The following is a 14,010-nucleotide window of genomic DNA, read 5'->3' as shown; positions in this document are numbered from 1 at the left end:
CTTCAGTTTTTTTCTCACTTCCTTCAACTTCTCTCCAAATTTAGTAGTCCTAACCTTTAATTTCTCTTCATCCTCCAGTAGCTTCCTTCCAGAGACCAGGTTGACAAAACTTGCACTCTGGCCACGGCTGCTGAGCTGTCACTGATTTCGTATAACAGTGTTCACGATGGTTTCTGTCCTGTTTGCAGTGCACTCGATTTGCTATATTTCCCATCTCGGCAGGCCAAGTGCAGGATTTCATTGAGCTGTCCACAGGGACACTCAGATCCGTAACCCGAGTGGTCACGGTTCGTTTGAAATCCATCAATGTGCATGAGTAGTTCAATTTGTTTCTTCTAATGTTCATTAACTTGCAGTTGTCTATGCTGAATTTCATTTGCCATCGTCTTACCCAACTGTCTGGTTCTCTTAGGGCTGTCTGCACTGCAGGGTAGCCCTTCTCAGAGAAAGGTGCAGAGATGTTTGTTCTTCTAAGTGCTCTCCTGCTTCAGGAATTTGCCCGGTGCTGTGTCTCATGTTTCCCGACCCATTTAGATGGCTTAACCAAAACACTGTGCGATATTGGGGACCAGTCCATGGTCTCTTGCCCCCTAAAACTCCTAAAAGGAGCCTTATAGCAGAGGGAGAAATGTGATCAAGCCTAGTATTAGAGGGTATCCGAACTATTTTACAGAGAAGGATCTCAAGATCTGGGGATTGTCCAGCACTTTGGATGAGATGTGGATGTGCCAGAATCTGCCTTTTCCAGCAGTTTTAGGGAGCTCCAGCACTCCTTCGTACAAGGCTGGGAGCTTTTTATGGCTTCTTCATGATCTGGTCTAGCAAATGGCTACCACAGACAATTTGTTAAACTTTTATTGTATAAACAATCCTGATTGCTTTATAAGCTGATATTTTACAGTTTCTAGGTTGTTTCCAACCAAAATCTCATATCTAAGAGTTCAGCATGGGCTAGAACTGTGCCTGTCCTCCCTACCAGTGGCCCTAGTGAATAGTCTTCAGGTGCTGGCATTGCACTGACTCTGTGGCCTAAGAAAGCTAGAGGAAAATTAGGAGAGGAGAAGGATGGTCCAGGTGTTTTAGCTCTTGTGTGGGACTGGGAACAGTCACATGCAGCTTCCAACTTTATCACGGACTTCTGTGAGACTGGGCAAAGCTGGGCAGGGCACAGCAGGCAACCTGTTAAATCAGCTGCCTCTGTGTTTGTATGCAATAGCGATTGCCGAAAGGCTGAAACTGTTTTTCCTCAAAATACTGTGTTTCAGCCACATTGGCTGGAGGCTGCTTTCAAACCTGCATTGCCTGGAAGGGTTTCCAAATGCCTGCAGTCTTGCATGTTCTGCGTAACAAGTGCTAAAGGGAATTCGGCTCTGCCTGTGCTATCAGGAACAACAGCTTTCATCCCAAGCTCAGTTGGTAAGGATAGCGAGGCCTGCAATTTTCCTCAGAGAAGGCAATTATAACACCATATCTGTGAGGGTTTCCTGCTTTCCTTTCCAAGCTCTTGCCTGTCCTGCCTTCCCCCATACCTGAGCCACTTCCAGATGTGTGACAAACAACCTGCCTAAACATACGCGTGTCTGAACTTATTACCTGTGTCTAAACATGAGTCAGCTGCTCTCCCTGATGCTCTGATGCTTGTCTCTGCTCTAGATGACAAGGGCTCCCCAAGGAGAGAAGAACAGCCGGAGGGGTTTTGACGAAAAGGCTTACTTGTCCTCAAAGCTGCTGAAGGCCGGAGAAGACCCCTACCGCCAGCATGCTTTTAATCAGCTAGAGAGTGACAAACTCAGCAGCGATCGGCCCATTCGGGACACCAGGCACTACAGGTACCGTGCAGCCCTTGCTCCAAGCCATGGCTGCTGCTTGGTGTGGGGAGCCCACTGCCCTCCTGTATTGTTCTGCAATGTTGGCAAAGGATGGTTTGGGTTTTTCTTTGCCAGCGTCGGTCTGTTACTTCACTGTATTTCATGGTTAATCTGGAAATGTCTCATATGTGCAGAGACTCTTGACTAATTCAGCCCCAGTTTGTTGCTTTTCTAGCATCTCTTCTCCCAGGTCCAAGCACCATCTTGTTGTTTCAGCACAGCCCCTCCATTGCAGCTCAAATTGCTCATCTGACAGTTGTTTTTTGCACAACTCCCCTCACACTCATGGCTTCTCTCAGCAACCCTCTGTCCTGGCCGTAAGGTACACCATTGTTGCAGCCTTGCTTTACTCTGGTGTTCCTCACCTGCTGTGCCCTGGCTGTCTGAAGCTGGTTTGGTGCCTTCTCTCCAGCCTGAGCATTACGGTTTGGATGAAGGCTCCTGGGGTGGGGATGAAACTAAAGTGTGAATACAGTGAATATTTCATGGCTTGCAAAGTGCTTATCATTCTGTCCTTGTTTCTCTGGGGGTCAATTTATTCTGCTGACTAAATTAATCTTTAAATTGCTAATAGTGCTCAGGTAACTATTTTGTAGTTTCTGGAGAACAAAAAGATAATGTTGTACCTTGAAAACTGTAGGTTTGATAGTAATAGGATAGTGTAAAACAGCCTACTTCAAAGGAGAAAAAATAGAAGCAACCTAACCATGTCTGAAATGCTTGTCTATTTGGGCTGGAACCTAGACCCTACCTAGGGTTGCAAAGCAACACTTCACAGCTGCTGGGAATGGGAAACCAGGCATCTAACTTGATCGAAACTGTGAAAGAGATGTCAGAAGACATGGAGCTCTGTGAGCCTGCCAGCACTGACAGCCATCAGGGTGCTTTGTGAATGAAAGCAGTTGGGACTGTGGTTGTGAGATGAAAGTCTTGTGCTCCTGTTCCCTGGCATAGTACTTGGGATTGGCTTTCTAGTGACTCAGAGGCAGAGGTGCCATGTCCTGCGTTACTGACAAGTCTCCCAGCCATGCAGAATTGCTGTTTTCTGTTAATCTACTGTCATGTTCTGGCCTACAAATAGCTCACTTCAAAGGTGAATTATTGTTTATTTTGGTCTGTGGTAGCATGCAGAGCATGCTTTTTGTGAAAAGCCTCATCTGTGCACTTCAATCTGAAGAACAACATATATGCGATTCCCTGGAAATGTATGGCCGTTTCAGCCCCAGCTTTGCAAGGGTTCCCTTCAGCAATGGGGAGTCCAAAGCAGTGTATAATCAGAGCAGATAAACCTATTTCCATGTTCCTTCCCTTTGCAGAGGTGCCCGTTTGGGAATGAGGAAGCTGGTTTTGAGTACCTTGTCTTGTAGCATTATTGGAATGGTTGCTGAGATGGCAACTTAGGATGAGGACTTATTTCAGCTGGTACAAGTTAGATGTGGTTTGAGGAAAGTCCATCCTTGTGTCACAAATAGACCTGGCTCTCTGTTTAAGGACTGGGGAGTCCATAGGTCACTAACACATCACTTTTTCTTCAGGCACCCAAGCAGAGCTTGGGCATACTTGACTCCACATCCTACAAGCTCCTTCTGACCTAGCATGTAGCTGTTTTTTTGATCCAAAGCAAAGAGAGGGCCAACTTTCGAGCACAAACTTTGTCCTTGTGCTCTGTGATGCTGTAATAATGCTGAGATCTTGGGAAGACTTCCCCAAACAACACATACACCAATCTCTGCTGCTTTTTCACTTCTTGATGCCTTAATACATTTTATATGCATTACATCATGGAGTTATTTTGAAACAATAATAAATGTGGTATGTCTCCTGTCTGGCCTCAGGTTTTCCACTTTAGTCTTTATCAAGGTTTCTTTATATGTTTGAAAATTGCTGTAAGAAGCTGCTGTCCCCTTAATAAAATATTGCAATGAAAAAGTCATAAACCAGTAGGATTGAATGTGATGATAAAAACAGTAACAGTTTAGTAATAGCCATAAAAGAATAGTAAGTAAATGTGGAAGTACAAGTAGTGGCTGTAAGAACTGAATTGTATTCCCTCCCAGGATGAGTTCAGTCTATGCGTGGCCTTGAGTTGTTAAAAACACTAGGCCACAATTTCAGGTGTGGGCTTTTCATGTGGCAGGGAATTAGTGCAGACTGACTGCTGTTTGGCACTGGCTGAAAGTTAAGAAGGTGGACACTCTGGAGGAGCAAATCAGCCCAAACCTGCCATTCCTAGTATCTGCCAGAATTGGATCCAGGATTCACATCTGAGAGTTGTTCTCCTCCAAGAATCCTTGTTCTCCACAGGGTATGAGCAGCCCTGGTGCAAGCTGATCCTGAGTTAATCTTTGCTTCTGAGTATGAGAATGAATGTATGTACCGAACATTACAAAGTCAGATGAGAAGGTGGGAGGAATTGCTTTCCATTGCCAGCTGAGGTATTAGTGTTGAACCTCAGCAACTCCCTGATGCAGATCACAGCACTAGCTAGTGTTTTCCTTTCTGTAAAGTCCAATATCCAAAGAATTTGAAAGTGCTTTATACAGTGATGCCTGGGTGTACCAGCTCCGTGCATCCTTAGCATGTGCATGTCCTATGCATGAATAAACAAGATTTTACATAATCACAGGTGAATCCAGGGACTAGAGTCCACGATGTTGAACCTTTGTTCCCCATGAAACCCACGTGCCCTCCTCAGCATGCAGCATCATGAGTTTAGGTATCACAACCTCAAAACTTTGCCTTTCAACAGTCACAGTTCTTTTTAAGCTCTGCCAACCTTGGTGCAGGGGCTGCTGAGGCCTCCTTTGCTGCAGCTCAGCTGTGCTGTTTCTGGTTTTAGCATATTATTCTCTTCTCCTTCAGAAATTCTAGGTACATTGCTGCAGTGGCTGCTGCTGGGTGATGTTTGGCTTACAATTCTGCTCTCCCGTGTTGCAGGTGCACTTCTGTACGCTATGACACAGACTTGCCAGCTACCAGCCTCATCATCACCTTCCACAATGAGGCGCGCTCCACCCTGCTCCGCACGGTGAAGAGGTGAGTTCAGCAAGGGGTGCTGGGCCCAAACGATGGTGCCTGGAAGGGCACTGGTGGAGGGTTAGGCATTTTCCAGTGGTTAGGCAAGCAGGGTGGCTGCAGTCCCCCAAGTGCTTGTGATCTGCCCTCGAGCCGGCCCACTAGGACAGGTCAGGGGCTTGGATTGGCAGTGTGGGCATGTCTTCAAAGACAGAACATATCTGCAGTTAGCTGCTATATAGCCCCCTGTAGGGGGAATCATTAGCAGCAGGAAAGGGGCTGCTGGGCCTGTGTCCACAGGTGGGAACAGGCTGTATGAGCTTAGTTTGGAAGAGTGAGGGGGGACCAAAGGGCACACTGTGGGCTGCTAGATGCAACTGAGAGAAGGGGCTTGGGAGGGACTGTGTTTCATAAGCAGGAATAAGCAGCCAGCCCCCTGCTAGAGCACATGTTACAGGAGCTGGGGCTGGCTCAGTGAGGGCAGGGGGCACAGTCTTCCAAGCAGAAGGTGATGAACTTGAAGTCTCATGGAGACTGAGCCCTTGCGATCTGAGCAGGTGCTCAGACTCACTTGCTGGTAAACAGTTGCTGAACCTGATGGCCCACCAGATCCTCCCTGGGGCTTTGTACACAGACCCTGCTGAACTTGAAGGACACTTGCTATTTTGTACCAGTGTCTCCTCATATCTGAGTATCATCAGGAGTGGCCAAATCTAACCAAGTAAATAGGTGGCATAGTGCCTGTCAGCATCCCAAGCAGACAGGAGCATGCAATTATCTGTACCACAAAGCAATGTTCCAGCTGCTCCTTCCCTTCCCCATCACCACCGCAGAACCCAGGGAGGCTCTTTTCTTTTTAGTTTTCACACAAAAAATGCCCTCTGCCCTCTCTGACTTATCAAGTCATTTCTCAAAGGGTTTCTGAAGCCTGCAAGCAGGTCCAGGAACAGCCTGTGGAGGCTGAAGGAAGAGTGAATTGTCCAGGTAGAAGGTTTAGCTGATAACATCGCTAACAGGAATGCATTATTCATCATCACCACTTCTCCTGTCAGATCCTGTGGGCCTAGAGAAATGTGCTTTGTGAGTAAATAACAGGCTTTTTCAAGTTGGCCTCATGGCTAGGAGGCTGGGTTTCTGTCTGCCAGGTTTTGTGCTACTGTGTTTCCAGAGACCTGTATATATTGCATTAACACATTTTGCCTTTTTACCTCTATCATTTCCTTTTCATTTGAACCATAAAATGAGTTCTACAGAGCCACTGTTCAGAATATGAGCAGATTTGTTTTGAACCATGGTGCTGCTAGGGCAACGGGAGGAGATTTCTGCCGATTACCTCATAGGTCAGACAATAAATGGTTAGGTGCTCAGAAACTGTGGTAGTAGGATCCTTAAGAAAATCTCAAGGCAGCCAATCAAATAGCCAAATGCCATGATAGTTAAAATGAAGAGAAGATGACATTCAGAGCAGCAGTAAAGCATAGAGAGAGAAATTGATATCCAGATCCTATGGAGGTGATGTGTACTAATGAGCAGATGAGTGTTGCCAATGCACTAACAGGCCAGGCTTGCTCAAAGCAAGGTCAACTAGAGTAGGTTGCTCAGGGCTGTGCCTGGTCAGTTTTTAGTATCTCCAAGGATGGAGACTCTGCAACCTCTCTGTGCACTCTCTTCTCAAGGCTAAACAACGCCAGCTCTTTCAACCTCAACTTTTACTTAATTATAACTCAACTCCCTTAATTATCTTAGTGGTCCTTCATTGGACCTGCTTCAGCATGTCCCTCTTTTTCTTGTCCTGGGAAGCCCAGAACTGGACGCAGCACTCAAGATGTGGTATTACCAGTCTCTCAGATGTGGTCTCCTGCAACCCAGAGCCCCCAGCAAAGACCTTGAAAAATGGATGACCCATCTGTTCAGACTGGTCCCTGCAACCCTGCTGCCACTGCAGGACTGCTGTTGTGAGGGACTGGCTGCACTCTGCTGTGAATGGTGGGGTGGATGGCATTTCCTCCCAGACCTCTGGCTACAGCTGAAGTCTTCATTGCCAGATGGTTTACAGCCAGTCCATGTGATTGATTTACTCCTTGCTTACATCAAATGTCAGAAGTGTCCATGATTTATCCCTGTCTGATGAGGGATCCCGAAGGCTGAATTCTTCTTGGGCTCTACAGTATTTTCAGTGTCACACAACCAAGCATTGGCTAGTAGCCTTGTCTTTGAGGCACGGGAGGTTTGACAATGTACACAGAGGTGAAAGCTCAGGTCATGGCTGTGCTGTTAGAAGAGGCATGGGGCTGAGTCCCACTTGCAGGTTAACACTGATGTTACAGAGGGAGTTGAAGATTTCACGGTGCTCTTCAAGGCGTCTTCTGTAACCTCAGAGTCCTGTCTTTCAGCAAAATGCATCTGAATGTGCGAGGCTGAATTACTGCTGTAAGTATAATTGTCACTCAATTCGCATACGCAGTCAGTGCACCAAATACTATGTAATTACTTTGCAGCATTTTGGGATGTCAAGTATCAAAGGGACAGGACTGTTCTGTTCTGTTTGGTTTATGACCTGGCTGTGAGTCTGCAGAGGACCACAGTCTCTTGGTGGTCTTAGCTGCTGACCTGCTTAGCTGCTGACTAGTCAGGCTTGCAGCCTGTCATTATCTCTGTATCCATAAGAGCTTTCTTAAGCCAGGTAGAGCAGGATTATGTAGATAATTAGAATTAACCATTTGAGATGCACCTGTTAAAGTTAAATATGATTACACTGTTATTATGGGCCTCTTCCCAAGTTTAGTTATCATAATTACACTATGGGGATGCTATAAGAGAAGTGGGGGTGGAAGACGACAACTGATGGAAATAAGCAGCACTAAGAGCAAAAATTTCTATGGCCGAAAACTTTTTTAGAGGCCCAATCTTTAGAGGTGAGTAGAATATGTACTACCAGTTGAAGCTTTCATACCTGGGGTCTTTGCAAGCCTGGCTGATGAGTGCCTGAATTTGGGCACTCAAAAATCAGCTGCAAAACTTTGGGAAATTCTAGGAAGAAATGTATGGAAAGGGTACTGGGACTGAACTAATCTTAAAATAAAACTAGAGGGAGCCTAAATGCGCTCCTCTGAGCCAGATACCGTCTTACTATTATCCTGACAGCTCTGCAAGGTAACTCAGCTGAGTGGCAATGCTGGTACCAAAAGGTCTTGGGAAGTGACCCAGGGATGAGACTCCTGCATTACGGTTTATTTCAGGGTGATCTAACCATGGCAGCTGTAGGGGCCAGATCCTGATCTGCAGACCCTTCTTGCTAACCACACCTGCCTGTGTGCGCACATGGACTCGCACAAGTACCTCTGGCAGCTCAGCAGCTGCCAAACTCTCCCTGCTGCCCCTGGGATCTCTGCTGCTGGGTGGAAGCAACGGGAGCGATGTGCTGTTGTTGCCACTTGAGGATGGGAGAAATGTTTCAGTATGAGGGAGAGGGGGAAACAGAGGAGTGACTGTGGGGAGGAATAGCTTCTTCCCTCCAGCACCCTGTCACTTGTCCCTCCTGGTCCCCAGAGGCAGCATGGGCTGCATACCTGCCTGCTGCTGTGGGCTCCAGCCATTTTCCTCCTCTGCCCTAGGCAAAGGCAACAGGCAGCTGGTCCTGCTGCCCAGCCTACAGGCTGCCAGAGGGACCAGGCCAGCACACCAATAGGCCATGCTGCCCCAAATCCTACTGGTCCCAGGCAGGGAGTCCTTCAGACAAATTTTGTTTGTTTGTTTGTTTTCAGTGTAGAGGGAGGCAACTGGTTAAAAATATCCAGCAAGAGACTAAGAAGGGGACTAGGGGAAAAAAAATGGGAAATGGGCTATCCGCCAGAACCTGTGAACATGCCAGTTCAAATGGCTCGTTGCTGGCATCCTCTGTCCTGTAGGAGATGTGTGTCAGTCAAGAGCTGCTTGCCTGGGTAATATTTCTTCCTTGGCAGGACATAGCTGTCACTCTCAAACCAGTTACTTGCTTGGCATCCTGTTCTCCTTCAGAGATAACTTTCACTCAAAAGGCATTTTGTGTGATTGATGTCTGTGCCTGATAAGTCATTAAGCGATACCATCACTTCTGCTGCAGTGACCATTCCTGCAGGAGGGAAAATCAACTGCTTTGTTTTCTGGTCCCTTTCTTTCTCTTTATTTCTGATTTCAGTCAGTATTGCAGGTACTCTTTGGTTTTGGTGCAAATGTAAAGGTGAATAGTCAGGCTTTAAGTCAATGGACTTGAACAGCTGTCTGGTTCGATGCCTATGCAGAGAACTTGTATAAATTCTGATTAAAAGGATGCTGTTGTAATGCTAGAGCATTTGGTACAGCAACTTATTACAATGACAATTTAAATAATGGCAAAAGAGGAGATTATTTTAGAGCAAAAGAAAAAAAAGAGATGCTCCTCTGCTAACATCTGGAATTAACAAGATTATCTGTGAGCCGATGAGGGATGGACAGATCAGCAGAGGAGAGAAACTCATTGGCAATGCTGATGTGGTGTCATGAGACAGAGTGACAGAGTAAGGACACTGATACTGGAAGGAAGCTGTGAGAAAAGACAAAGGAGGTAAGGAATCCATGAGATGAGGGGAGAACAGTCTGTGTTTCTGCTGTAAAAGGCAATTGTCATTTGGATTTTGGAATCCTAATAATACATTTTGTGCCTAAAAGTAATCGATTGTCATGCCAGTCTCTGCACCTCATTGGAAGGAAATACTAGGATTACTGTGTTCCTTGTTAAAAAGACAGACAAGACAAAGTGCAAAGAAGATTAAGTACCTTTCCCAAGGATCCACAGCAAATTATTGCACAGCTGAGAGCAGAACTGGGCATTGAACAATGAGCTGTGAACTCCTTGAGGAGTGTTTTCTCTCTACTGGGGAATCAGTGGACAGGTGAGGAAGAGGGAACAAAGTGTTCGCTTTTTTTTCCCGGTTATGTTGAGTTGGAAGACCTGAAACTTGTGGAGAAAATGTGAGCATTGCTAATAGTCAGGCTAGTGGGAGAAGGTGTAGAATACCATTTTACAGCCATTATGCTGCAGGATGCAGCCTGTCTGGATTGATTGTTTTGCATTGAGTTTGCACAGACAAGAATTTCAGCACAGGGCAACCTTGTCTGTAAAATATGCAGATGATGGCTATGCTGGGAGAAGCTGCACTTATAAATGCAAAGAGGAACATCTCCCACCTCCCACCCCACCATGCTAGAGGATCCAGAGAGGTATGAGCCAAGAGAAGCAAATGAGATTCAGCTTTGAAAAATGCAAGCTCAGTCATCTAGGGACATATAAGCTCAAAATACAAATACTCTCAGAGACATATGAAGCAGCATAAATCTGAAATAGAGTGGGATGTGATACTGAGCAGCGGAGCAGTCAGGATTTTGCTGTGTGAGACAGCAGAAAACTCTCCCAAACTAAGGAAACTTTGGCTCTGTATGCAAAGCCATCAGTGATGCTACTTAGCAAGATGGTAATTTATTTCTCTACAGCTCCATTCCTGGGAATATGGGATTACTCTTGTTGTCCATTTCCTGTATAAAACAAAAAAGCCAAAAAAAAAAAAAAGAAAAAAAAGCCTTTCTGCAGAATTGCTCAAAATCAGAAGAGCGGGTGCCACTGAAATGAGACGGGTTGCTAGAACCAAGAGGACAGTGTTTACCTCTGGTTTTTAATATTACAGTTTGCGTAGCTGTCCTCATCACTGGGGTGACTAAATGTGACTGACCAATCTTGTTGAAGGCAATGAGGACCTGCCTGTGCATAGAGGCGTTGGAGAAGGAGGCTCAAAGGGGGAATATGCTGTGTGGTTGTAGTAGAGCCAGGGGACGGACTTGAAGAAGGTCATGGAAAATTAGTTCAAGCATCTTAAACAAATGAGAGGGACAAAGAGGTCAGAATCAGATTGCTCTGACTCCAGGGTGCCAGGGTGCATCAACCTCTGAGGAGGGCAGAAGCTTTTATCCCCCCTCCTTGTGCGTGAAAGTCCCTGTGTCCTGCAGATGCAAACCCACTGCAGTCCCGAGGGTATTGTGGGGTATGGTGTGACCAGCCTGAGGAAAGGGGGGTGCTCTCAGCAAGTGTGGGGGCTGGTTTGAAAGACAGACAAGTAACAAGCAAAAGAGGAAAAAAAAACCCAAATCCAGAATATTGCCAAAGAAAATTGCCTTTCTCCCAAAGAAGGGAATTGGTGAGAAAGCCCCAGCAGGCCTCATCTGTGGCATTGAGACAGAGCTCCTTGCTGGGGAAGGTGGCAGCTCTCTTTCCGCTCCCCGGCAGTGATGAGCTTTGCCCAGAGCCTGGCAGGTGGGAACGGCTTTCTGGCTGCCTCAGGGCAGGGGCAGCATCCTTTGCTAGCTGCCCCCAGGCAAGTCCGGCAGCTTCCTGGCTGTGGGTCCTTGTAAGGTCTGGCTGAGATGCCATAGCTCTCTGGGATATTCCTGCTTGCAGTTTGGCTCCTGCCAGTGAACCCTGGTACAAGGTTACCTATTCCACATTACTGGAGTTTGGTATTTCTGCTGTAATGCATAGCATAGCAGATTTGTATCAGTCCTACCATTGTCATTATTATGGCAGCTCACAAAGATTGTCTTTTTCCTCCCTGGGTTCCTGCAGCGTCCTGAACCGCACCCCTCCCAGCCTCATCCAGGAGATCATTCTGGTAGATGACTTCAGCTCAGATCGTAAGTATGGACCTATTTCCCTTGCACTTGTTTCTTCCCTTCTGTTTTCCCTCTTTTTGTTTGCTCTGTTCAGTCCCCCTCCCTCACAGAGATTCGCTCTTGTCTGTACACAAGAGATAAAGAAAAGGGAGGAAGTTTTTCTGTGTTTAGTTTATGTCCATGCATGGCAGAGGCCAGAGCTGCTGCTTCTTTTTTTCTTTCCATTAGGTCTTCCCTTTCTGTCAGCTTAGCAGTTTTGGCCAGGTTGCCAGAGATCTCTGTCTAGTTTCATTATGCACCATTTTGTGAGCTGTTTAGCACAGAGATGTATGTAGCAATGGTGTACATGAGCAGAGTGGGTAATTACAAACCAAGAGAGAGCAAGAGGATGCAATGGCGCCTACAGAAAATTCCTGCCTGGGGTCCTGCAGGCAGACTGGGGCGAGACTGTCTGCCTGCCTGCATGTGTCTGGGATCCCAGGTGTCCCTGTGGGAGGCCGTGGAAGGGTTATTGCTTTGGGCAGCGCCATACCTTCTCCTACAGCTTGGCACAGGGATGGAGTGTCTTCTGCATGAGTCCCACCAGACCTGCAGACTGGAGGCTATGGACTCTTTCCATCTGTACAGTTGCTCTTGCTCCTGGCTCTTGTGTAGTAGTGGTGAGGTGGTGGGGGCAGAAGACTTCTTGCTTCTCCCATGATGTGCACTAGATTCAAGGATAATCTAGTTGTGTGCCGCTTATAATAATTTATAATTACTCCTTCAGAACACTTTACAGATAGCTGAGAATGCCCACCTTGCCCTGCTGAGGTAAGGAAGCATTGCTCTTTTGATTTTGTAGCTAAATACATATGTAGCTTTGGCCAAAAAAAAATTTTAAAGGTGGATGCTGAGATTAGGGATTTAACTTTCTGAGGGCCTTAGAGTGTGATAAGGACTGAGCTGTGCCCAGCTGTTGGAGTTGGGTGTTTCTGAGCACCTCCAACAAACAGTCCTAAATGTCCCATATTCAGCATCTAGAAATTCAATTCTTAATGGCCAAAGTGTACCAGATCAACACTGATGGATCTCTGGGACCTGTATGCACAGGGCTCAGCCAGAAACTCCCATTTAGGCTCCTTGGTAAATGGAAAGATTTTTAAAAAGCCCCATCCTCTGACAGCTCTCATTTTTCTCACCGGCAGCTGGATATTTGTGGATACAGCTACTCCCCTGAGGCACCTGCATGGAGGCACTTTAGCGCATGTTTGAGGTCTGACGCTTTGCTTTAATATCCGCCTCGGTTTCTCCAAAGATACGGAGAGTTTGTAAGCTCTGGCAAGTAGTTACAGTCAGAATGATATGCTCCACTCCTGGAGAGTGAATGACTTGATAAGGATTCTCGTACTTACCTGAAGTTGTGACTTTGCCAAGATGAGTGTTGCCTTCTCTTGTAGCAGATGTCCAGCAAAATTTCGGTACTCTGTAATTAAGAGCACCTGCCACTTCACTTGGATGATGCAGCAACTGCCAAAGTGCCCACACAAGAGCATTATTTCAGATTGCATGTATCCTTGAGAATGGAAATGCTCCTGCAGGAACATGCCAAGAGATGCACTTCGGCTAATGGCCTTTGCGTTCTCCCCAGAGCATTCAGTCTGTGGGAGGATGACAGCGGGAAAGGGGAGGTGTGAGACATGAAAAGGAATGAGCAATAAACATGGAAACTGGGGTGAACTTGGTGGAGCAAGGGGAAAGAGCAAGTTAGAAATTGTTGTTCCTGTGACCTCTGCTAGGGCAGGAATAGAAAGAGGATAACAGAGAACTAAAGACCCAGTGCTCATTGGTACAGCTGGGATGGAGCCGGTAGCTGTTCCTCTCTGTCATCTTCCTTGGGCAATGTAAATGAGGGATGGCACGAGCTTCTGGCAAGCTGCCAGCGAAGCCCTCGGTTAGGCATCCATGTGTTAGTGCAATGGTGTCTCCAAGGAAGCAGGTCACATTCCTGTGGCCTTTATTAAATAAAATCAAGCAGAAACTGCCCCGAGAACAAATGGTGGGAAATGCCCAGACGAGCCGCTAAAGGCAAAGAGAGCAGATGGGATCACTTTATATGACAGGACTTTCTTTTACTTAGCACTTCGGTGATTTTCAGCCCTTGCTCCCTGCTGTCTCTCCGTTTCATCAGTGCTTGGTGCCATGTTGCCAGCGCATGCCCCGTTGTTCTTGTGAAACACTGAGCGCAGGAGGGCGAAGGCCTGGCTGCTCAGAGTATCAGGAAACACAGGCTCAGCTGTCCGAGGAGGACAGCAAGCAAGCAGTGCTCTTCTGTGTACTCTTTAGACAACAGGATTAAGGCCATCAGGCTGATTAATGTGATGTTAAGTGAAAGCAGAATTTCCCCTCCCATGGAGAAGCAGAACAGTTAATTGGAGCTCTCTGTTGAAATCAAATAATTCATGCAAGTGTG

The 14,010-nt window shown here is 46.6% G+C and overlaps 1 protein-coding gene across 1 annotated transcript in view; it reads left to right on the top strand.

The window, feature by feature from the left end:
- The first annotated feature begins 1,653 nt into the window (after positions 1-1,653).
- GALNT16 (polypeptide N-acetylgalactosaminyltransferase 16) overlaps positions 1,654-14,010 on the top strand; it is a 34,923-nt gene continuing 22,566 nt past the window's right edge. The window contains exons 1-3 of the mRNA XM_009279285.1: positions 1,654-1,829; positions 4,806-4,904; positions 11,515-11,582. Coding sequence (XP_009277560.1) covers positions 1,654-1,829; positions 4,806-4,904; positions 11,515-11,582 — 343 coding nt within the window. The remainder of the gene's footprint in view (positions 1,830-4,805; positions 4,905-11,514; positions 11,583-14,010) is intronic.

Source organism: Aptenodytes forsteri, unplaced genomic scaffold (assembly GCF_000699145.1).
Source record: "Aptenodytes forsteri isolate BGI_AS27 unplaced genomic scaffold, ASM69914v1 Scaffold3, whole genome shotgun sequence".
Classification (NCBI taxonomy): Eukaryota; Metazoa; Chordata; class Aves; order Sphenisciformes; family Spheniscidae; genus Aptenodytes; species Aptenodytes forsteri.
The sequence above is the reverse complement of the archived record's forward strand: the minus strand, read 5'-3'. Positions and strand labels throughout refer to the sequence as shown.